Source organism: Podarcis filfolensis, assembly GCF_964270895.1.
Source record: "Podarcis filfolensis genome assembly, chromosome: 12".
NCBI classification, from domain to species: domain Eukaryota; kingdom Metazoa; phylum Chordata; class Lepidosauria; order Squamata; family Lacertidae; genus Podarcis; species Podarcis filfolensis.
The window spans coordinates 7,526,324-7,551,970 of record NC_139614.1 but is presented as its reverse complement, the minus strand read 5'-3'; the positions used below and the strand labels follow the sequence as shown (position 1 = coordinate 7,551,970).

Genomic DNA, 25,647 nt, shown 5'->3' with positions numbered 1-25,647 from the left:
GGGACAAAGTGGTCTGAGGTTTAAAGGGCTCAGTCCACCTTAGAGGGCTTGATATGAGGCATGGCTCAGTTCTGGACCCCTTTTTGCCAATGCTCTTGGAGTATTGAAATGATCACCAAGATCAACGTTCATCTGAGGTTGTGCAGAGTGTCTCCCAGCACTTGAGTAACCACAACCAGCCTCCAGGTCTTTGGGATCAGGCGCAAGCAGAAGGCATGTTTTCCACACTAACCTCTTTTTAGAAATGAGCCACTGTTTACAGCAGGGACCAAAGAGAATGGATGTGATTTGTGTGTGCCTTCTCTTTCCATTTCCAGTTCCACTTCATTTCTGTTTACATGGTACAAGGGCAATTTCAGGAAAGATTTGGTTTGCTGTGTCAGTGACCATGGGTTTACAGAAGCTTGGTTACCTGCTTAAAACTCACAAGTAAGGAAAAACAAAGAAACTACACACACACACACACACACACACACACACACACACACACACAGCTTCTGTGCTCCTGAGCTTGTAGGAAGGAAATGCAGCAAGCAAGTTGACAATATGTAATCCCAAAACCACAGGCTTTCCTGAGATAAGGGCTGCCAACGAAACAAAAGTTCTGCATACCTCTTGCCAAAGCAATGCCAAAAACATTACAAAAGCACGGTGGTTCAGGGCAAGGCACCTTTCCTGAATAAAAGGAAGTCAACAAAGCGGCAGGAGGGAGAGAGCAAAGCAAAAGTTACAGGAGGGCAGCAGCATCTTCCAAGAGGCATCTTGGACAAGCCCCCTCATCCACCCCTGTTTCCTACTTGAGACAAAAGGAGAAGAGGAGGAGAAGAAGAAGAAGAAACACCCGCACAAAGGGGCTCACCAATTGTGAAGCTATAGCCATCAATGCTGAAGGTGGCACTCCGGCATTTTTTAAATCCTTCTTTTCTGTTGCTTGCCTCTGTCATGATGATTCTGCCGGTGAGTGTTCTAGGCAGCAAGAACAGCAGCAGCAATTCTCCCCTTGTGGGATGAGAGCTTTTCTAAGCAGACAATTAGTTGCCCTTGAATCTCTCCCTTCGGCAGCACTCACCGCCGACTTCACACATCTCTGAATGCACAATGCTGGATCCAAGAGAGAGAGAGACATGCCCAGCAGTAATTCTCCACCCCCTAAGAATGTCACAGCAGCATGTTACTGACATACCTACTCAAGAGGTTTTAACCACTAGTTAGAGACGCTGGGATCTGAAATCCAGCAGCAATTAGTGTAACACCGCTGAGCCAAACAAATCAACTGTGCATGTCGCAGAAATGTGGAGGAGCTCTAGGCACAACAGCATGGAACATTCAGCGCTGCCGGGATAGAAGCAGATTGTGGGAATCAGAGCCTCTATAAGCCTCCCCCCAAGGGATCTTTGAAGATTTGCAGCCTAATCGGCTCCTGACTGTACCTTGGCAAGGAGTTTCTAGACCCCCCTGGACCCCAAGTGGCATAAACAAGTTCTCTTCACTTGCCTAAAGGTCTCTATATGAAGTTTCTGAATGTATGTGTCAAAGGAAAGTAGTTAAAAATGGTAACTTCCCTCCCCACCCCACTGTTGCCATGTGCCCAAGCCTGTGGTTTTTTTGGATCACAGGATCTTCATGACATGGTAACCAGATCCAGAGAGTGAGAAGGCTCCTTTATTTCCATCCTAGAATTTCCCTAGGCATGCTTTTCCCTACCTTCAATTCAAATCCTTAAAAGGTCTAAGAGTGTCAGGACCCTGAAGTCCATATACAGATGTTGTGGTGCTGACAGAGGAGCTGACCTCCTTTGGACCAGAGCACCTCCACTGAACCAGAGACCCCCCAGGACTGAGATATGAAAGGTGCCCATGCCTGGACCAGATACTACAGCCCCTGGGTTGACCATCACATTCATCTCTAAGGACATCACATTCTACAGATCTTGTGAGCCAGTGCAGGCATCTTGTTTGGCATACATTCATAGAGGGATAGAGTACTAGGTTCCAGGAGAAGTGGGACAGTGGAAGGGGTCTGGATGCGAAGGTCTAAAATGCTTCAGCCTTGACCCAGACATTGCTGGAGGAAGTGTCATATTAGGAGCTCTCCTTGGTGCTGTAATGACTGGCCTACTTTGCTGCACTGACCCCATTATGACCCGTGGGACCAGAACAGAAGACTCATGTTCTGAATTTAACCTTAGTCACCCTTAACCACTCCTTCACAAGGAAAAGAGCTGTGAAATATGATTACAACCCCAAAGATTGCCCTGGTTTCATCATCCAAGATACCTGCTAGGCTTTTGAGCCATCCCAATTAATATGAGCATCCTGCCCACCCCATTTCATGAGGAGGTAACGTTCCCTTACTCAGTGACCTTTTCATCCTACACTCTTTAGTAGGGTGGTTCTCCTTCATGTTCATATTGCCCACTTCAGCTATAGAAAAAATCTGCCCTCCAAATCCAAATCTTGCCTTTGGGTTTATTGTGAGAGTTTATTGAGGTCTTGCACATAGGAGATTGCTAAGAGATAATTTGGGGGGGAAGAAAGGACTGCATAATGGGACAGTATGGAATGATTTGGGCCATGCAAATGTTGTGGGGTCTCCCCAAATAAGGGTTTTAGAAGCACCTTGAATTGCGCTTGCAAGGAAGGCAATAGTGAAACCCAGCCAAGAGTTACGGTACTATTTTCTGCACCTGCTACAGCTTCTAAACGTGTTACCCATAATTCTCCGTCTTAAATTATAAGGGCAGCCTGGCACCTTACAAAAAAAAACCTTTCTCTATAAATAAAGCACCATCTGAGCCTTGTCATTAAACACGTGCCCCTCAATTCACCCATCTGTAAACCTGCAGTAACTTCAGCACAGTGGGTGTTCTACAACATTAAGTATCTTTTGAAAGATGCAAAGAATGAGGCTGTTTTAAAGTGCTGCTCTTGCTATCCTTCTCTGGCTCTTTTTTTTTTTTTTTTTCCCAAGTGGTTTTCTAGGTCACCTAAACAGTGAATTTACCACTTCATAAAAAAGAAGCCATGAAACAAACTCTCCTCAGAATATGCAAAGTACAGAATAGTCTAAACTTGATTTCATGCTGGTTGCTGGTTGCATCTAGTTATTTTCTGCTGAATCCGAACAACATCTCTCCCTTCTCCTAGCGGGCTCAGGTCCCGCAGCTCCAAAGCAAACTCACTTTCCTTATCTCAGTGGTTTCTCTCAGGACACATTCTTTAAACTGTGCTCTTCAATCTTAGGTAATTTCACTGCTAAATGCCTCATGGCTGCTCTTTAGCATCACACAATGCTTCATGTGGACCATTCACTAGACATGTTTGGATCCTTTGAGATGCAAGACAATGTAGCAGTTTAATAAATGCAAGGTGTAATCATGTTGCCTATCAACAGTGCACTAAATTCATGCAGAAATTAAATTCCCCCAGATGAAGGAGGGCTGTTTTAATTGAATTTACAGAGGGAGGAGGATGTGTTATAGCAAAAGAGTTAATGCTGAAAGAAGAGGCCTACTGGATCAGACCAAAAATCTATGTTGATCAGCATGCTGTTTCCTGCAGTGGCCAACCAGGGAAGTCCAGAAGGACACAAGCACAATAGTGCTCCCCTAGGGAGACACTAGGGTGAGGGTCCAATTGTTGGTGGGATCGATTCCTGGGTGTGAAAGAAAAACACCGAGAACCGTGTGTGTGTGTGACCTTCTTGGTGAGAGACCAAGAGTTGCTGGGCAATGGTGACCTGGTGAGATCATGGGCACCATTCATAGGCACATAACACAGGGTGCATGGCAGGTGGTAGCATGATCTGTGTGCTGGATGGGGGCTTTTCCTTCAAGATCCTGAGATTTGAGAATGCATGTGTCAGAGTCAGGATGTGTCTGGGTATTGGAAGCAGGGGAAGGTATGTACTACCAGACTTTTAGAAGACATCTGAAGGCAGCCCTGTTTAGGGAAGCTTTTAATGTTTAATAGATCATTGTATTTTAATATTCTGTTGGAAGCCGCCCAGAGTGGCTGGGGAAACACAGCCAGATGGGCGGGGTATAAATAAATTGTTGTTGTTGTTGTTGTTGTTGTTGTTGTGTATAAGTGGTCACCAGTAGGGGACAGTTTGGTGTTCTGGAGAGAGAGGGTCAAAGGAATGAAAGATCTACTAGCCCATTTTCCGAAACCCTAAAGCAAATGCATTCCATTCACACCCCTAATTTAGATGTAGAGGCCATTTAATTAGCGGTGCTAATGAAGTTTGAGTGGGGAGGGAGGCAGACTCAAAATGCAAACATCACCCACTCGGAAATAGGTGTTACATTTCAAGTACAGTGGTACCTCGGGTTAAGAACTTAATTTGTTCCGGAGGTCTGTTCTCAACCTGAAACTGTTCTTAACCTGAAGCACCACTTTAGCTGATGGGGCCTCCTGCTGCCGCCGCACCGCTGGAGCACGATTTCTGTTCTCATCCTGAAGCAAAGTTCTTAACTGGAGGTACTATTTCTGGGTTAGCGGAGTCTGTAACCTGAAGAGTCTGTAACCCGAGGTACCACTGTAAAGCCAACACTGACTTGACCCTAGACCCATCTCAAAATGAGGTGCATTGGAACCTGCCATTGACCCTCCCACAGTACTGGAACTATCAGTGGCTCACTGTGGCTAGTTTGCAAATCATTTTGAGGATGAAATCACTTGTATCCATCATGATTTAGGTTCCAAAGTTATAGCCAGTGAATCCGTGGAGATGTCTGGAATGTGATATTGATAGATGAATTTCATTTTATGTGGCTTGAGGATGTGGGCAAGGTCCTAGGTTGGGTTAATGGGCCCACTTGCGTGCTGGGTCCTTGGCCTTCATTGCTTTCAAAATCTATCAGGGAGGGAAAAGCTTGGTTGGACCAAAGAGGTTATAAACACCTTGTTGTGAAAGGGAATGGTCTTGTGTTGCCTTACACTGGCTGTGGTGAGGCTTCTCCAGAAGAAACGTTCCATGGGCACTGAAGGTTTGAATAACTACAGAGCAGTAGCCAATTCCCCTATTCCTGAGAAAGTTTCCAGATTCAGACCCAGGTTCTCTTGGATGAAGTCAATTTTCTAGGCCTATTTTAATCAGAGTTTCAGCCCAGTATTGGCACTGAGACCACTCTGACCAACTATCTGGATGACCTAGATGACCAGGAGAAAGACACAGGAGAGTGAACCTGCTGATTCCATTCAACAGTGTTTGCTACCATCCTCCTGTGATGTCTGTTCAGATTGGCAATAGAAATACCAGTTTTACAATTCTGATTCTAACTGGTCAGTTGATCCCAATCAGAACAGGAGGCTTAGGGACATTCTGCATGACTAGAAGGCATTACCATTTATGCATCATGTAGCAAGTTCACATCATCAATTTTAGCTAGTAAACGTTACCTCAAAGTGACTGGTAGCAACCATGTTATTTTTCCATGAAACACTAACAGTATGCTTAATGTGGTTGTATCTCGCTGTGTGTATATATAAGTGTGTGAGAGAGATTTAGAAGAATCCATAACCAGGGTGATTTATCAAGGGATTACATTTCCCTATAAAATTAATCCTGTAAACTTCTGGAATCAAACCTCATGCCTTAAGCTCTCCAAAACGTCCTCAGACACGAATAAACCTTAAACCGGGGAAGAGCTCCTCAGGAAAGATGAACTGAAATCCCTGTAATTATGCTATGATAATTTTTAGCTAGCTAATGTGATCACCCTTTTCAGATTGGTTATGGCAACTGTGAGATCCGTGCCTGAGAGATTCTGAGAGTCTTTCCCCTCCCCTAGAAACACACCATCTGGATGTTAGGATGACTTCATCAGGAAAATACATTCTACTTCAGTGGTATTTGGTTTTACACAGAATAGCCGGAAGGCAATACAATTTTTTTTTCCTAATGCTCAGCTGTTTTAAGTTTGCTTTCCTTTTACTTACTCCAAAACTGACCATTTTCTTCCATGCCAAATGCTAATGAAGCATTCCACAGAGCCTGTTGCTTCTGTCACTTCAGATTTTTCACTTGGTGCAGTCACCCATTTAATTCATAACGGCATTAGACGAGAGTTGGGGGGAAATATGGCAACTGGGAAGGAGAGATTAAAATTAATGATGGGATGGATTCCAACCAAAGCATTTCATTCCGTTCCATATCTGAATTGTCAGCCACATCATTGTCATATTTAAGAACCCACTAATTCACGATGGACTGAAATCAGCCGAGAGCTAAGTCAATTATCCCTATTCTGCCAGATGAATACAGGCACTCGTCTGATGCCAGATTGTTGTTGGACTTGGACAGGGAAGATACAGGCCTTAACTCAACACAGCAGGCCCTGCTTGGGCAAGAACCAAGTACCTGTTTTCCATTAGGCTACATTCAACGTCACGCTTGCTTTGCCCACTGGCTAAGAAGAAAAGAGTAGTTTCCAGTGTTCCCTTTCACTGTGTAAGGAAGGGAAGGCGCTGGCTTTGAAAAGGACAATCTACAAATTTATGTACAAGAGCCAATGCTTGGGGTATATTTAGATAATTTTAGACTCTGGGTTTAATGGCCTGTGAGAGGAGATAATGCTTGTCTTAATGGCCCTGGGAGGGACCCCCTGGACGATTAAGTCCAGTCAAAGGCGACTATGGAGTTGCAGCACTCATCTTGCTTTCAGGCCAAGGGAGCCAGACTGGTCATGTGGCCAGCAGAACTAAACTGCTTCTGGTGCAATGGAACACTGTTATGGAAACCAGAGCGCACAGAAATACCGTTTACCTTCCCGCCGCAGTGGTACCTATTTATCTACTTGCACTGGCGTGCTTTCAAACTGCTAGGTTGGCAGGAGCTGGGACCGAGCATTGAGAGCTCACCCCGTCGCGTGGATTTGAACAGCCGACCTTCTGATCGGCAAGCCCAAGAGGCTCAGTGGTTTAGACCACAGCGCCACCCGCATCCCTGGCTAGGCCCTGTGAGGAGGCTGCCTTTAGATGATAATATCTATCACTTCAATTACTTCAAAATATGGCATGCCAACCCTGGTGAATTTGGGGGGCCCTCGTGCACATTGTGCCGAGTGGGGTCGCTGGCAGACCCTGAGTATACGTCTGAATGGCCTGGAGCCAGCATGGTGTAGTGGTTAAGAGCGGTGGACTCGTAATCTGGGGAACCGGGTTCGCGTCTCCGCTCCTCCACATGCAGCTGCTGGGTGACCTTGGGCTAGTCACACTTCTTTGAAGTCTCTCAGCCCCACTCACCTCACAGAGTGTTTGTTGTGGGGGAGGAAGGGAAAGGAGATTGTTAGCCACTTTGAGACTCCTTAAGGGGAGGGAAAGGCAGGATATCAAGTCCAAACTCTTCTTCTTCTTCTGGGTTGTCCTACAGAGCAGAGGGCCTGAGTGGTAAACATAAAAAGTTGCCATACATATATGTCTATGTTTACTCAGACTGGAAATTGCTCTCTGGGATCTGGGAATCTTTGAGATTGCCTCCTACTTGATCTGTTTAGTTGTGCCTCCCTTCTGCACAACAAAACGTGTGTTCTACCAATGAGAATACATTCCCTTCTTCAACTCAGATCCCACAAATGCAGATTTACTGTATTTTTCTGTGTATAAGATACCCCCATGTATAAGACACCCCATCCTTTTGGGGACCCCACATTTAGAAAATGAGCATATGCCCTATCCCCCAGATTTTTAACCTTATTTTAAAGTAAAAAAAAAACCCTAGTCTTATACACGGAAAAGTACGGTGATTGTTTTCCTGCTACCTGACAGAGCCAACCAATTGCCATGGATACAAGAATCCTAATCTCTCTTCAAAGCTTCATAGACTGGGTTTTATTACAGATCAGAGGCCCTCCCAGTTAGATCACAATTTGCAGGTGTCCATGTTTCAGTGACTAGGGGAGCAGTCTTCTCTCCCATCCCCTCAGAAATTTGATTTACTCACAGTAATCTGCTTTCACTGCTTATTGAAAACTTATGTACAGTGGTACCTCGGGTTAAGAACTTAATTCGCTCTGGAGGTCCTTTCTTAACCTGAAACTGTTCTTAACCTGAAGCACCACTTTAGCTAATGGGGCCTCCTGCTGCCGCCGTGCCGCTGCTGCGCAATTTCTGTTCTCATCCTGAAGCAAAGTTCTTAACCCGAGGTACTATTTATGGGTTAGTGGAGTCTGTAACCTGAAGCGTCTGTAACCTGAGGTACCACTGTAGTTACTTAGGTCTTCAGGACCCGTACGTAAGTCTTTACGAAGTGGTGGATACTGTTGTATTTATGGCTGTGAACCACCTTAATGTTTCCAGATCATTGACTTTCATATATATATTCATATATATTCATATATATATATATATATATATATATATATATATATATATATATCTTTCATTAAATTAGAAATAAATTATTGGCAGCTTTCAGATATGCTTGAGTCAAGCCAAATTCATTTCCTCGCAAAAGCCTTTTGGACATTTCCAAATTCTTAGGAACTGAATTGCTATTGGTAGATCAACAAGATTTTAAGTGTTGCCATTCTACTTCAAGGAGTACTCAGTGTGACTCAGAAGCACCAGAAGCAAAACACGTGCTCTCTTGAAATCTAATGGGAAATGTCTTGAGCTGAAAGAGAAAAATAATATTTTCTGTTGCAGACACAGAAATGTGCAGGCAAGGTCTCCTTTATTTTCTAAAGGGGGAGATACAGAAGAGTGGCTAGAGAAGTATTCTAATATATACTTGATTTACAAAGAACGATCCCTTATAGCTTTATCCCACCTTCATTGTGACTGAGCTGAAACTTGCATTAGTGAAAGGGAAAATAAAATGAGGTGCATGTCTCACATTCACTGCAAGAAGTCGTGGTTTCCTCTATTCAGAATCGTCACTGTATATCCTACTTTTAAGGATACAAATCCTTTTGAGGCAACTTGCGAGAGTGTAAGTTGAAACTCAACAAAACCATAGTGTCAGAGCCTGCAAAACATTGTCACATGGTCTACAGGCAAGTTTGAAATGACTCCCACATTATGTTATGTTATGTTTTGCCACACACACACACAGGACCCTATTTCAGTTCTCTGGATCAGTACGAAGAGAGTTAAATTTTTTTGTATATCCAGTCTGAACTGATGCATGCGCTGCCTGGGGACCACACTGAACAGACTTCTTAGCAATCATCTGCTAACCAAGCATTAAAAATAATAATTAAAAAATGGGCACAGTCTATCAAACATATATCTTCTGCCTATGTGCAACCAGCGGGTATTGCATGAGGGTGTCCTTATTGTATTTTCCCAATCTCAGTCCTTCCTGTTTTCCTTTATTACATCAAATAATAAACAGAGTGTTACACACTCCAGGTGTTTTTGTAACATGTTAGTAATTTATTTTTCTGACCAGGAATAGAATACCTTGCCCTCCCTCTTGGAACTCTGAGTCTTTATCGCTCCTTCCTTCACTTCCTGCTGCTAAACTTTTGTTGTGTTCTTGGGATTTCATCACAACAAAAATTCTGATGAGATCAACAGAATATCTCTCAAAAGGGTCTCATGAGTTGCATCAAACCCCTTCGTTTATCCCCCATAAAATACTCCCATCGGAAAGCAAGATGCTCCCTTAATTTCCAAAGAAACAAAAATCTTAGGAAATTTGCTCATTATATTGTAAACCGCCCTGTGATCCTTGGATGAAGAAACGTATAGAAATAATAATAATAATAATAATAATAATAATAATAATACCACCAAACCCAAGGATGGAGCCAAAAGGTTTACCAACCAAGCCTGGAAGTAGATTAGCAATGAATGGGACTTGTAGACAGCCTTGTGCTATCCAGGCTAGATTATCATTTTACTGCCTATGGTTCACTTTCAAATCATACCTGCCTGAAGAGAGGAAATAATAAGCTCAGTCTACCATTTTTATCAGTTTCCAGAGCTATGAAATGCACTAGTCAGGACAGCCTCTGTTCCTGAACAAACAAAAAGGCCGTTTTGACCATTCCAACTGTTCAGAAATGCAAAACTTAATTCTAATCAAGGGAGTACCATATTTTTCAATGTATAAGACTAGGTGGGGGGTTTTTTTAACCAAAAAAATAGGTTTGAAATTGGGGCTTGTCTTATACATGGGTAGTGCTGCGGGGGGTCAATTTGGTGTGAATCAGCAATGTCCATTTTTGTCAGGGAACTGCCATCGGAGCCAAGAGTGGAGGTAAGGCTCCCCAACGATGCAGGAGAAGGGACCAGCAGGGAGAGAGAGAACACTTCCTTTGGGGAAGGAAATCGGCGTGACACCAGGAAGAAAGGGGAGCAGGGAAGGACTTCGGAGACATGGCTCCAAGACTCTTCCACAGAGACCAGCGGGGAGAGCCCAGGACCTCCGCTGGCCACGCCCACTCTGCGCAGAAGACTTCCACGCAGGGAAGCTAGGCGGAGACTTGGCGTCAAGGAGGTTTTATGTTGAAAGAAGTTCAGGAAACACCCACTGACGGATTCTGCCACTGACTGACACAGCCACGGAGAAAGGGCTGTCCAGCCAGGGAAAGGTTTAGCCAGACAACGTTGCCTAGAGCACCAGCCCCCTTACGCACGAGCAACCCCAATTCCCTTTACAATTTTCATGGTGGTAAAATTTGTGTGTGTACCATTTGTATGCACAGAAGCTCCTCCATTGCCTTGACCTGAACAGGGCGGAGGGAGGCACCAGCAGCAGTGAGCAACTGTAGTCCCGTTCCTTTATGCTTATTCAGTCAAACATTGACAGAGAATAAATATATCGAGAAATGGGGAAACATCAAGGGTGATGAACTTAGAAATCCATATCCAGTATTTTCTCCCCCTGCTCAGACTTCATGAGTTGTATCAATAATTCGAAAACTTTATTTACTTCCTTCCCTAAAACCCTCCTGTTCATAATCAATGTGTAGCCGCAGCGGCAGCCAAGAAACTAAAATGTTATCATATTTGTGTGACTTGCTACGAAGCGAGCCAGCCACCAAGCAGCCACTCAGTGGTTGCCCAAGCTCCTGATGCTCCTTCGTTGCCAAGCCAACTCATTCATCTCCCTGAATGTTCTCAAATGACGAGAGCTAAGCGGCTGTTGTTGTTTATTTTTTTAAAAAAGGAGGTTAGACATCTGTCCAGACAGAAAAATAAAAGGGGAAAGTGTGAACAGCAAAACTCCCACCACTGCCTGACACGCCCACCCCTCCATTTAGGAATTTAGGTCACCGTGTTCACATGAAATTGATAGGCACTGAGGGAAGGGAAATTAGAAGTCTTCTCACGCAGCCAAGAAGCGCATACAGCTGAAGTTTCATTTCAGAGGAGCAATATTCTGCTTTTCAGGGACCAATATATAGCTGTTTCTCCTTGAAATGGGGGAGAGCTGGTACCACCGTGCTCTTAGAGGTATTTTTTAATCAAGCGGTATCTAGATCTTGCTAAAGAAAGAAATAAAAATCTCAGAGGCATCTGGCTAGCCACAGCTAGGGAGAGGTCATTGTGTCTTTGTGTTTTTTAGGCTGCAATCCTCTACACACTTTCCTAGGAGGAAGACGCACTGGTCGAAGAAGAAGAAGAAGAAGAAGAAGAAGAAGAAGAAGAAGAAGAAGAAGAAGAGGTGGAGGAGGAGGAGGAGGAGGAGGAGGAGGAGGAGTTTGGATTTGATATCCCGCTTTATCACTACCTAAAGGAGTCTCAAAGCGGCTAACAATCTCCTTTCCCTTCCTCCCCCACAACAAACACTCTGTGAGGTGAGTGGGGCTGAGAGACTTCAGAGAAGTGTGACTAGCCCAAGGTCACCCAGCAGCTGCATGTGGAGGAGCGGGGAAGCAAACCTGGTTCACCAGATTACGAGTCTACTGCTCTTAACCACTACACCACACTGGCTCTCAGTGGTACTTTGGGAACTGTATTTGGGGGAGAGTGTTGAACATTACGTTCTGAAGTGGAAGACTGATGGTCCTCTGGATGTTGCTTCATCTCTCATCATCCCTGCCCATTGGCCGTACTAACTGGGGCTGACAGGAGCTGGAATCCAACAGCATCTCACTGGTTTCCCATCCCTGGGCCTTCAGCAAACTGAACCTCCGAGGGCTTCTCAATTGGGGCAACGATGGCAGTCAGCTATGACTGCTACTGCCGGGTTGCCAAACCAGAGATTGATACTCAGCCTTTGTTTAGGAAACGTATAAACCGCTTGCTCAAAAAAAATTTATCCAGTTGGTGTACAAGCGAACTCATTTATAAGCAAAAGCTGTCTACAATGCACATGCCAATAAAAATAAATGCATAAAACAATAATTGAAAACAAAGATAACATGAATAAAATGTTTAAAACAAATGCAACAAAATCATTTTGCAGGAACAGAAAGGTTTTCAGCAAGCATCCAAAACAGTATAGTGTTCCAGAGCTCAGGTGCCACCACAGCAAAGGAATGGCCCCTCGCAAATGTAGAACAAACACTGTATGGCACTCAAGAAATTAGATGAGGCAGCAATGGCTTATTCTGAGCCTCTTCTGGCCCTCATGCACTTTCCTGCAATCTGTCCTCCTCCAGCACCTACTACAGGAATCTTACTGCACACATGACCAGGAGACAGGGACCAGGTTGAAAATTGGCTATACAGTCATACCTCTTGTTACGTTTGCTTCATGATACGTTTTTTCAGGTTGCATCCTCCGGTGACCGGAAAGTACAGTGGTACCTCGGATTAAGTACTTAATTCGTTCCGGAGGTCCCTTCTTAACCTGAAACTGTTCTTAACCTGAAGCACCACTTTAGCTAATGGGGCCTCCTGCTGCCGCCACGCTGCCGGAGCACAATTTCTGTTCTCATCCTGAAGCAAAGTTCTTAACCTGAGGTACTATTTCTGGGTTAGTAGAGTCTGTAACCTGAAGCGTCTGTAACCCGAGTTACCACTGTATCAGAAAGGGTTACTTCTGGGTTTCACCACTCGCGCATGCGCAGACGTGCAAAATGATGTCACGCGCATGCGCAGAAGCGGCGAATCGCGACCCACAGACACGGGTTGCATTCCTTTCAGGTTGCGAACAGGGCTCCGGAACGGATCCTGTTCGCAACCAGAGGTACCACTGTAGTTTAAAATGATTTCAAATTGTAGTGTGAACATGACATTCCATTTTCTGCATTGTAAAATGCAGATACAAAATGAAGAACAAGAAAGATGGCAGGATTCATCACCCTACACTAGGATGCAAGATTAGGAAAGCTGAGTCTTTACTGTAACATTTGTTTTTATATATATATATATATATATATATATATATATATATATAGGAATGAGACAAACAAGGAAGGGGGCTGAGAGTTGATTCAGTTTGTATTTAAATGTGAACCTACCTAATTTTCACTTTTTCAAACAATAAGCAAACTGAAATGCAGCCGGAAAAAATAAGTTTTTTACTTCTTTGAATTTTGCAATGCAGTTTGCTAGTCAAGTAATTTGCCCCCCAACACGCATATTAGCAAACATTGCTTTGGGGAAATAGGTATATTAAGCAAAATTGCATGCAAAAGTGTGTGCAGTCGTACCTTGCATCCCAAACGCCTTGCAAGTTGAACGTTTTAGCTCCCAAACGCTGCAAACCTAGAAGTGTTCCAGTTTGCAAATGTTATTTGGAACCCGAATGTCCGACATGGGTTCCGCGAGTTCCAATTGGCTGCAGGAACTTCCAGCAGCCAATTGGAAGCCGCACCTTGATTTCTGAACATTTTGGAAGTCAAACAGACTTCCAGAACAGATTCCATTCGACTTCCGAAGTGCGACTGTATTGGAAGAAAGCAACACTAAAATACTGATGGGTTTTTTGAGACCCTTCCAGGGGGAAGGGATCACAAACTGATGTTGTGAGAAACAGAAAATGGAGAGAAATCAAAATTGACACATTCACCAATCCCCAAGAAGAACCTTACAGTGCTACCTCGGGTTAAGTACTTAATTCATTCCGGAGGTCCGTACTTAACCTGAAACTGTTCTTAACCTGAAGCACCACTTTAGTTAATGGGGCCTCCTGCTGCCGCCACACCGCCGGAGCACGATTTCTGTTCTTATCCTGAAGCAAAGTTCTTAACCTGAAGCACTATTTCTGGGTTAAAAGAGTCTGTAACGTGAAGCGTATGTAACCCGAGGTACCACTGTACTAATTTCAATATGAATGCTGTTGGAGTAGGGCTCCTCGCCTGCACCTGACTGCACCATAACTCCAGAGATTTAGCTTCCTGCTCTATATCTCTGTTATCGTCATCAGAATTTTGCAGAATTTTGCAGCGTAAACCAACCATACAAGAGTCCCTGACAGCAAGACCGGAACTGTTGGAGCTTCTTGCTATACTTCTCTAGTGCAAAGGTGTCCAAAATATGTCCATTTCTCCCCATAGCTTATATTTAAAGAAAACCCAATGAGGCTGGTCCACGATAAGAAAACTGCACCCTATTTCTCTGCCTAAAAATCCATTTTCTTTCAGGTACCTTTGTGCAACATTCTACTGCACTTCAGCAACTTTCTGAGGGTGATGGTGGAATGGGGAGGGAACAAAATCGTGGCTTTATCTTGACACGTGAAGCTGCTGTGATTTACTAAACCTCTGTTACTGTAACCATTTATGGCCAAATATTCTGGAGACTGCTTACTTCCCGCAACATCCTCATCTGTCTCCACCACTCTCTTCAGCCCGTAGTGAGAGAAAGGGATGCAAAGAGAGCCCTAGATAAGCACCACTTTGAGAGACCCCTGCAACATTCGGCACAATATCAAGAATTAGCAGGCACTTGTACAATCCAACAATCGCTGTTATACAATGGCCTTGGAATATTGTACTGGAGATGTGAATAAAAAGAAACCGTAGAATGCAGAACACTAAAAGGTTCAAGGCAGAAACAAAATACATTTTCTCGCACAACCTGGGCAATCAGCCCTTTATTGTCTGAAAAAGCCTCTTCTAGATTTATTTTTGTGTGGGTGTCTCAAAACACCTTACACAGAAGAAGCAATTTTTACGGGAAGGGGAGAAAAAGGAGGATACAGACAGATTAGTTAGGAGCCATCTTCCCAGATTCATCCATCAACCAGCACTAAAAGAACCAATCCAATATGTGGATGGTGTTTCATAAGCCACCTTGAGGACTTTTTCAGTGAAAAGGCATTTTTAAAAACTGAAATAAATAAATATTAGCCAATTTGATTTTTTTTAAAATTTCAATTCTGTCTATTACCGTATTTTTCGTCCCATAGGACGCTCCGTCCCATAGGACGCACCTAGTTTTTTGGGGGGGAAACAAAGGGAAAAATTTTTTCCTTTATTTCCCCCAAAAAACCAGGTCGAGGAAACCGAACCAGGTCGAGGAACAGCGGGATGGCGGCGCTACGCCTCCCTGCTGTCCCCCGAGCTTGTGGGGCTGACCGATGTCTACCCGGCGCACAGGGTGCTCTGCTTCAGGGTGCCCCAGGCGCTGGGCGGCAGGCTGCTATCCGCACCATGGGGAGCCCTGCGGGGAACTCCTGCAGGGCTCCCCACCCTGCGGATGTCTGCCCGGCGCAAGGAACTCCCGCAGGGTTGCCTAGGCTGCAGATGCGTTCCCTAAGCGCCGGGCGCTCTGCTTTCAGCCCGTCTGGCGCTGCGGGAAGCAGGCTGCTATCCGCACCCTAGACAGCCCTGCGGGAACTCCCGCAGGGCTGCCTAGGCTGCGGATGTCTTCCTGAAGCCTGGAGAGCGAGAGGGGTCGGTGCGCACCGACCCCTCTCGCTCTCCAAGCTTCAGCGAAAGCCTGCATTCGCCCCATAGGACACACCCAGATTTCCCCTTCATTTTTGGAGGGGAAAAAGTGCGTCCTATAGGGCGAAAAATACGGTATATTTGCACTCAGCCCTTGGGAGAGCAAGGCAGCCTGCCAACACCACCAAGGCAAAGAGAGGCTGAACTCTCCGCCTCCACTTAACCCCCAAAGTCTTCCATGCTGAGATGGGATAGCCATTTTTCATCACACACACACACAAGAAGTGTTAAAATGCTCTGAAGGGAACTGATAAAAAGAGATTCAAAGCCAAAGGCTGAAAAATAAGCATGTAAAACTGCACATGCACACTGCTCTATTAAAATGAAATAAATAAAAACCTCGGGGTTGTTATTTTGCTCATAGTGATGGAGAGCTGCATGGGAAAAGAAAATCAACAATTATTTTTAATGGCACAGCTAATTCCAATTTATACTCAGGGCAAAATAAGCAGGAATAGGGCACATTTTGCAGCCTGAAAGGAACTTCTTCTGGACAAACTTCCAATAGGGTCCTCTCTTTCCCCAGGCAAGCAAGAACCACTGTCAGTGGCAGACATTGGGTCCTCAAAATTCAGCGGTGCCCTGGGCAACACTAAAATTTGGTGCACATACGCACACACTGTGTTTAGGTGAGTGTGCCAACAGAGCTCAGGCTCATAGTCTGTCTCCTCTCGAAAAACCACAAGCTGGAAATCCCAGAATACACACTGGTTACAGCTTGTGGTTTGCCTGGAGTGAGACAAACCATGAGTCCTGGTTTAGGTGAATGCTGTGCAAAACCATGGCCTCACTCAGAGCAGCACAGGAGAACCAAGAGAAGAGCTCTGAAGCTGCTGTCTCTTTACCAAAGCTGTCAACTTTTCCCTTTTCTTGCAAGGAATCCTATTCAGAATAAGGGAATTTCCCTTGAAAAAAGGGAAACGTTGACAGCTATGCTCTTTACTGGGTGATGGAATGCTTGCACATTCCTATTAAGGCATAGATTGCTTTAGTATTGCATGCAGCCGGCTCAAAGAGATACAAATATATCCAAACAATATCTCTATTACACTGACGCAAGTTCACAAATCAATGCCAAATAACAATGAACACCATAAACCCACAAGAATTCAGGATCACCAGTTAAAAGTCCATTTCAGCTATGAGTCTTTCTTGAGTTATTGATGGTTTATTCCCCTTAGGGAAAAGTTGTTGTGTTCCAGCTTGAACAAAGACAGCTATATGATAGGTGCAAATCTTCAGACATGGTGTGCCTTCTTTATAGACAATTTGCTTCTGGTGGCCAGCTGTGCTTCTGTTTGGATATGTCTGAGTCTCCTTATTTGTGGTGTAGATTGTTGTTGCAAGACTCTCATTGCCTGTATTTTTTCTTTGGGGAAGTCATCACAACTGAACAGGTTTCAAACTGTTTTTGCTTGGTATTGGAGTCGGTGTGCGCTTGCACACAATTGCTTTCAGTTCTGTAACGCACATTTGCAGTAATTCCTGTGCATGTGCTATCACTCATCACAGACCCTGCCTGTTCCCCTGAAAGCTACTGTATTTTTCGCTCTATAAGATGCACCAGACCACAAGACACACCTAGTTTTTGGAGGAGGAAAACAAGGAAAAAAATATTCCAAAAGCAGCAATCCCTCTTGCTGTTCTGGCTTCTGGGATAGCTGCGCAGCCTGCATTCGCTCCATAAGACGCACACACATTTCCCCTTACTTTTTAGGAGGGAAAAAGTGAGTCTTATAGAGCAAAAAATATGGTACATCTTGTGAATAACCCACTTGACTTAGTCCCTCTCCCTACATGTGCACCGTTTGAAGAGGCAAACGGAAACGGAAGATGACCGGCTCATCTGATTCCACCGAATTCTAGAACTACAGCTGCAAGTCCCTGCCGGGAACCGGGGAGTGGGGGAAGCTGAAGAAGAACTCTCCTAGCAACAGCCTCAACAACAGAACTGCAAAACAAAAGAGATGGAATCTGCAAGATGTAAAAAAAACAAGAAAAAACCTCGCAGGCTGGGAGAACAATTCCATCTCATTGCCAAAAGGCCTTTGGTGACATTGTCTCCTGTGCCACTAAACAGGACCACCTAATGGGTACTTCAGAATTCATCAGACGGGTAGGAGAGCGAAGGAAGAGAAGCAGAATACTTTATCGCTGACCAAAGAAGAAATAATTGCACTACAGAAGCAGGCTGCCCTCTCTCCCATTTTCTTACAATTTCCTCCTATTTGTCTATTCATTTATATTCCAGTTGTATGGTCTTTCATGTTATGAAAGTACAGCTGAAGACGAACTATGCAGGGACTTCAGGCAAGCAGTCCACAGAAACCCAGTGGAGCGAGCTCAGTGTCACGCCAGTGGGGATGTATTCTGCAGATGTACTTATAAGCATCTACCCAGGTTACTGCAATGCCTTCAGTAATAATATTTTTTTAAAGCTGATTAGGACAATGGAAATTATTCTCCCTTCAGTCCACACTGATTAGTCCCATCAGCGTCAATGGTAGTTCCACATGCGTATGAAGGGAGAGGAGACCCCATTATAGGATCTACTTCCTTGACTGTTATGGAATAAACGCAGCGAACCGACACTCCCACGGGGATGTAAAAGATCTCAGATTACCGAACCATCCAAAGCATATGGCTTGCTAGGAAAGCCAATCAAGCAGTTTAGGCAGCAAAAAAAAAAACTCAGAACCATACTTTGAAAAATAAAATGCTTGCTTGCCATTGTTTCCACCACCCTTGATAAAAAGGCCATTATTTTCTAATAAATTGCATTTCTACAGCGCCTTCAATGAGGGCATTCTAATGGAACTTGCAGCCATGAACCAAGTCTCAGAGTGCAGTGTAAGCTTGGACGTAATGGTTGTCAACTTCTTGCTCTTGAGAGAGTTTCTTTCAGCCTAAACATGGGAAAGGCTTAAATACATTGTTTTTAGTTAATATAGATGAAGAAACCATGATGTTCAAAACGCACTGACTAATCAAATTGGCCAGGCAGACATTTAAGTACCCTGGAATTTGAGGCTGTGGGGAAAATGCTAACTAAGAGTACAATCCTAGCCCTACTCGGAAGTAAGTCTGGTTGAAGTCAGTGGGGCTTACTCCCAGGCAAGTGAGGTTAAGACTGCAGCCTAAAGCAGAAAGCGACACCAAGACGATGCTGGGAAGATTCCGAAGGCGAGGTCAGAAGGAGCAGGAAAAGTAAGAGAGGAAGTTCCAGAAAGCACAGCTTCTCCTGCAAACATGGGGGGGGGGGGTTGCTCTTCCATGATCGTATAACTATCATATATCAATCAAGTATTGATGAGCATTGGTGGGTATTGTGGGTATTGCTTTAGAGCAGGGGTAGGCAACTTAAGGCCCGGGGGCTGGATGCGGCCCAATCGCCTTCTCAATCTGGCCTGCGGACGGTCCAGGAATGTTATGTACTGAGTTGAATAGGATCCAAAATGCAGCAGTCTGATTGGTCCTAGAACAATAGGATCCAAAATGCAGCAGTCTGATTGGTCCTAGAACAATAGGCTCCAAAATGCAGCAGTCTGATTGGTCCTAGAACAATAGGATCCAAAATGCAGCAGTCTGATTGGTCCTAGAACAATAGGATCCAAAATGCAGCAGTCTGATTGGTCCTAGAACAATAGGATTCAGAATGCAGCAGTCTGATTGGTCCTAGAACAATGCAGGAGTATATGATTGGTCTGCAGGAGCCACCCAATCCAGCTCCAGATGGAAGTGAATCCACAACCTGATTGGCCTACAGGAGAATTCCGGAATTAGCCAATCACGTGCAGCCCATTGTGTAAATAATGTATATAAAGCAGATACTTTGGGGAAACTTTCATTCCTCCTCACCACTATGAGCTGAATAAAGAGCATGAAATCCACTCTCGACTCTCTCAAGTATATTTCAAGGAATCAGCATGTTTTTACATGAGTAGAATGTGTCCTTTTATTTAAAATGCATCTCTGGGTTATTTGTGGGACATAGGAATTTGTTCATTATTTTTCCCCAAAATATAGTCCGGTCCACCACATGGTCTGAGGGACGGTGGACTGGCCCATGGCAGGAAAAGGTTGCTGACACTTGCTTTAGAGCAATGCCATAGAAACCAATGGGACTTCAAGTAGTCATCATTAAGTTTGCTAATTTACGTCTCTCTAAACATTGCCAAGTTCCAATATATTTCAATCCCTAAACATGTAATATGTCCAACCTTGAGTGAGAATCCCTGAGTGGATGGAGAGGGTGGTCTTTAAAACAGACTATTTAGGAGACTTTATAAGCTAAATAGGGACGCGGGTGGCACTGTGGGTTAAACCACAGAGCCTAGGACTTGCCGATCAAAAGGTTGGCGGTTCGAATCCCCGCGACTGGGTGAGCTCCCGTTGCTTGGTCCCAGCTCCTGCCAACCTAGCAGTTCGAAAGCACGTCAAAGTGCAAGTAGATAAATAGGTACCGCTCCAGCGGGAAGGTAAACAGCATTTCCGTGCACTACTCTGGTTCGCCAGAAGCGGCTTAGTCATGCTGGCCACATGACCCGGTGAGCTGTACTCCGGCTCCCTCAGCCAATAAAGCAAGATGAGCGCCGCAACCCCAGAGTCGGCCATGACTGGACCTAATGATCAGGCATCCCTTTACCTTTACCTTTTTATAAGCTAAATATGTACCCTGGGCCACCATTAGGCAAAATGAGGTTGTTGCCTCTGGTGATGGGGACCAGGGGTGACAAATCAGCACTCACATACACCCCAGAGCCTGCACACACTTCCTCATCCAACCAGTGACACTCTCTTGACGCCCTCTTCCTGGTTGCAGCCGAGATGAATGGGTGTGGCAACCCAACACCACTTCGGCACACAGCCTCTATAGATGCCAGCCACAGCAGAGACCACATAGTGGCAAGAACAGGGGTCAGCAAAATTTTTCAGCAGGGGGCCGGTCCACTGTCCCTCAGATCTTGGAGGGGGGGCGGACTATATTTTGGGGGTGGGGAAATGAACGGATTCCTATGCCCCACAAATAACCCAGAGATGCATTTTAACTCATGTAAAAACACGCTGATTCCCGGACTGTCCGTGGGCCAGATTTAGAAGGCGATTGGGCCAGATCCGGCCCCCGGGTCTTAGTTTGCCTACCCATGGGCAAGAAGATGCCTGGCTGGTGTTGGCAGTGACTTCAAAGGCTCTCCGGTGACAACAGTAGCTCTAGCAACAGTCATAGCATCAGGAAAGGGTTGTTTTGTCTGGCAAAACATTTAAAAGTAAGTGGGGGGGAGAGAGAGAGGAGGCAGGAAAAGGAAGAGGAGTGGCGGATCAGCTCAGACGGTGCCATGGTTTGCGTCAGTCCTGCTGAGCTGTGTACCCCATGCTTTAAAAAAAATCAATCCAAATTCTGTACCAAGAAACACTGCCGATGAAACACGAAGCACATCAGTATGATTTCTTTCATTTTGCAGAAGTTACGATTCCACAATGTTGCTTTTTTCTCAATTAATTCTGCTTTGCTTCTCACGGGAAGGGGTAGTAGCTGGGCACCCCAACTGCTTGTAAGCTAAAATTTGAATCCTATGCGCTCCTAACTGGGAATAAAGCGCCCTCAGTTACAGAGCATAGGGCTGCACTGTGTTCCATCGGGCTCCTGGGATATCCTGTACTTTGAAGCATAAAGACTAGAATCAGTGCTTTTCTTCTAGAAAAAATGGTTTCAGTACTGCATACCCTTCGGAAGAAAGCACTTACTAGAATTATGATTTGTTCTTAGGCAGGCTTCCTCAACCTCGGCCCTCCAGATGTTTTGAGACTACAGTTCCCATCATCCCTGACCACTGGTCCTGCTAGCTATGGATCATGGGAGTTGTAGTCCAAAAACATCTGGAGGGCTGAGGTTGAGGAAGCCTGTTCTTAGGTGTCTACTGTGTCTTATCCAACTTTCTATGCATTTTTCCATGCTTCACAGAACGGCAGCATACACGCATCCCTGACTATGAAGAATAAGCCAGGAAACACTGGATTTTCAGGTGTGGGTCAGAAACATAGTAGAGAAGTGGAGCAAGCTACCTTGGCTTCACAGCTGGTTCACCCATGAGGCTGCCTCAGGTGGTACTTCCCCCAGGGCGGCATCTCCATGCGGACACCACGTCTTCCCGGCTCTAGGGGCAGAGAGGGACCTGTGGCAAAACTCTGCAGAATGCCCCCCAATTGCCAAGAAGAGAGATGTTCCACCACCCATCTTTGCTGCCAGGCTGGGAGTGTGTGTGTGGAGATCTTCTCCTCGAGGGAAGAACCAATGCAAAGCCCCACAGCCAGGCAAGAGGAAGGATCTGGAAAGGATATCCCCACCCACACACCCAGCTGGGCAAACTCCACATGGGCTTACAGAAGAAGAAGCCTTTACAGAGTTTGACCTCCTGTTCTTGGGGGTGGCTCCACGGCATTTCGCCTCATGTGTCAAAACACCTCAGGCCACCCTTCTTGGCCCTGTGGAATCTTTTGTTCTGGACCATCAAAAGAGATGGGGTGATTTATCCTTTAGAGTTAGTTAGCGTTTCCAAAAATGCAATACAGTGGTACCTCGGGTTACATACGCTTCATGTTACATATGCTTCAGGTTACAGACTCTGCTAACCCAGAAATGGTACCTCGGATTAAGAACTTTGCTTCAGGATGAGAACAGAAATCGTACGGTGGCGGCACGGCGGCAGCAGGAGGCCCCATTAGCTAAAGTGGTGCTTCAGGTTAAGAACAGTTTCAGGTTAAGAACGGACCTCCAGAACGAATTAAGTATGTAACCAGAGGTACTACTGTACAGTTAATGCTTTTAAAGGTTGCGTCCGGACTGATTTCAATGGCATGCACTTTATTATCACAGTTTAAGGATGGGGAACCTGTGACCTCCGCCCAGATGTTATTGGACCAGCTTCCATCAGCCTCTGCCAGCCTTGTCACTGGCATGGGATGGTGCGAGCTGGACTCCCACAACATCTGGAGAGCCACTGGTTCTCAAACCCTCTTGCGGTGGATGCAGATCCAAAAAACGGAGACTTTCAAAAGCAAGGTCTGGAAAATGAATGTAGATTTAAAAAGAAACAGAGGGCGGGGGAAATATTGATGAGCTAGAATACTGTGGGCAATTGAAAGCTTTTTTTATTGTAAGTTCAAATGAAGGAGGATATGGCGTGGGTGTTATCACTATTATTAATACTGTTATTCACCACTCGGCGCAGCTCTTTATACTTGCAGCATGAAGATTATGAAGTGGCAAAGATGATGTGGCACGAGGTTTCAGAAGGAGACAGGTTTAACATTAGTTAAGAAAGTAAAATATTTGGGGGTTAATATGACTGCTAAGAACTTAAACTTATTTAAAGATAACTATGAGAAATGTTGGACAGAAGTGAAAAAAGACTTAGAAATATGGTCAAATTTGAAGCTTTCCTTGTTGGGTCGAATTGCAGCTATAAAGATGAATGTACTGCCAAAAATGTTATTTTTGTTTCAATCATTGCAAATTTTGGACAAGATGGACTGTTTCAAGAAGTGGCAGAGAGACATTTCTAGATTTGTCTGGCAGGGCAAGAAGCCCAGAATAAAATTTAAAATATTAACTGACGCAAAGGAAAGAGGCGGATTTGCCCTGCCAGACCTTAAACTTTATTATGAATCAGCAGCATTCTGCTGGTTGAAAGATTGGCTGCTTCTTGAGAACACAGACATTTTGGACTTAGAAGGTTTTAATAACGTTTTTGGGTGGCATGCATATTTGTGGTACGACAAGGTTAAAGCACATAAAGCATTTAAAAACCATATTGTCAGGAAAGCATTGTTTAATGTCTGGATAAGATATAAAGACTTACTTGAAAATAAAACCCCAAGGTGGTTGTCACCAATGGAAGCAAAGGCTTAGAAAAAGCTCAATATGGAGGCCAAATGGCCGAAATATTGGGAAATTTTGGAACAAGAAGGAGACAAATTGAAATTGCAGAGTTTTGAGAAATTAAAAGATAAAGTGTGAGACTGGCTTCATTATTATCAAATAAGAGAGGCCTATAATTTGGACAAAAAAATTGGCTTCCAAGTGGAAGAATCAAAATTGGAAATAGAACTGTTAGATCCCAAAACTAAGATACTTTCAAGAATGTATAACTTGCTGTTAAAATGGAATACGCAGGATGAAACAGTTAAATCTGCTATGATTAAATGGGCACAAGATGTTGGACATAACATTATGTTTGCTGACTGGGAACAGTTGTGGACCACAGGTATGAAATTTACGGCATGTAATGCCTTAAGAGAGAATATTATGAAAATGATATACAGGTGGTACATGACCCCAGTCAAGCTTGCAAAAATATATCATCTGCCCGATAATAAATGTTGGAAATGTAAAGAAAATGAAGGTGCATTCTTTCACCTTTGGTGGACGTGCCCAAAGATTAAGGCTTTCTGGGAGATGATCTATAATGAAATGAAAAAGGTATTTAAATATACCTTTCTGAAGAAACCAGAGGCCTTTCTCCTGGGCATAGTCGGCCAATTGGTGCCAAAGAAGGATAGAACTTTCTTCATGTATGCAACAACAGCAGCAAGAATACTTATTGCAAAGTATTGGAAGACACAAGATTTACCCACCCTGGAAGAGTGGCAGATGAAGGTGATGGACTATATGGAATTGGCGGAAATGACTGGCAGAATCCGAGACCTGGGAGAAGAGTTGGTGGAAGAAAATTGGAAGAAATTTAAAGACTACCTGCAGAAACATTGTAAAATTAATGAATGTTAAAATGATGCTGGATTGAAAATAAGTGGCATTAGCAACAAAGTTAATCAGAATATGCAAAAAATGGATTGATAATGGATGAAAATATATAGTTATAATATGTTAAGATATAGAGTTAAGATAAATGAAAGAGGGTAAGGATTTGCTGATTTGATTATGTAAATGGGAATACAAAAAGGGGAGGTGTGAGGAGGTCAAGGAAACAAGCAAATGAGTTTAAAGATATCAAAAAATGGATTTGTTTTTAATTTTTTCTTATCTATTTGCTTTTTGCATTTTGTATTTTTATTTTTATTTTTTATTTTTCCTTTTTTATGTATTTTTGTATGTTTTTTCTTATTTCTTTCTTTTTATATGCTTTCTTTTTATTCTGTAAACCTTTGTTTTTTGTAAAATCTTAATAAATATTTTATTTTTAAAAAAAAAGATGATGTGGCACGAAAGGCGTGCAGAAAAAGATGCTCATCCAAGAGGACAGGACAGGGAGGTAGTCAGTGTAAACAAATAATCAAAGGCCACTTCATGAAAGCAGCTCAGAATGTATCACTCATCCCATCTGGGTCTGGTTCAGGGCATCTTGCCATGCCTGTTTGAACCGAGATGAGTGGCTTGTGATTCCTTGCAGAATCAGACGGTGGACTGGAGCCCTCATCATTTATTCTCACTGTGAAGTTCCAATCCATTGATGCTCCCTTACTAGCAATCCCATACCATTCCTATTATTTCCTCACAAACAGTGGAACCTCTGCCGTTTCTACAGAATTGCGATGACAGTCAATATTTTTGCATCTTCTTTGCAGAGTCTGTAATCTCTTAACTTTTCAAAATTAGAATAACAACAACAACTTATTTATACCTCGCCCATCTGGCTGGGTTTCCCCAACCACTCTGGGTGGCTCCCAATCGAATATTAAAAACACAATACAACATTAAACTTCCCTGAACAGGGCTGCCTTCAGATGTCTTCTAAAAGTCAGATACTGTAGTTGTTTATTTCCTTGGCGTGTGATGGGAGGACACTCCACAGGGCGGGCGCCACTACCGTGAAGGCCCTGTAGCCTCAATTCTC

At 44.1% G+C, this 25,647-nt stretch overlaps 1 protein-coding gene and 1 long non-coding RNA gene across 5 annotated transcripts in view; one reads left to right on the top strand and one right to left on the bottom strand.

Annotated features, from left to right (window-relative positions):
- Positions 1–25,647, bottom strand: part of PDE1C (phosphodiesterase 1C) — a 343,488-nt gene that overhangs the window by 275,091 nt on the left and 42,750 nt on the right. Inside the window, exon 1 of one of the 4 annotated variants that reach the window (XR_014540118.1) lies at positions 860–1,203. The exons of 2 other annotated variants lie outside the window; for them this stretch is intronic. Coding sequence is in view for 1 of the 2 variants with exons in the window: in XM_083577925.1 (XP_083434051.1) it covers positions 860–944 (85 nt within the window). In the remaining variant the exon portion in view is untranslated. Of the gene's footprint in view, positions 1–859; positions 1,228–25,647 lie in introns of those variants that run through there. One more of the 4 variants, XM_083577925.1, reaches the window with a different exon arrangement.
- On the top strand, positions 17,799–18,538 carry LOC310745672. Its single transcript, XR_014540301.1, has 2 exons — positions 17,799–17,912; positions 18,048–18,538. It is a non-coding gene; the product is annotated as an uncharacterized lncRNA (long non-coding RNA).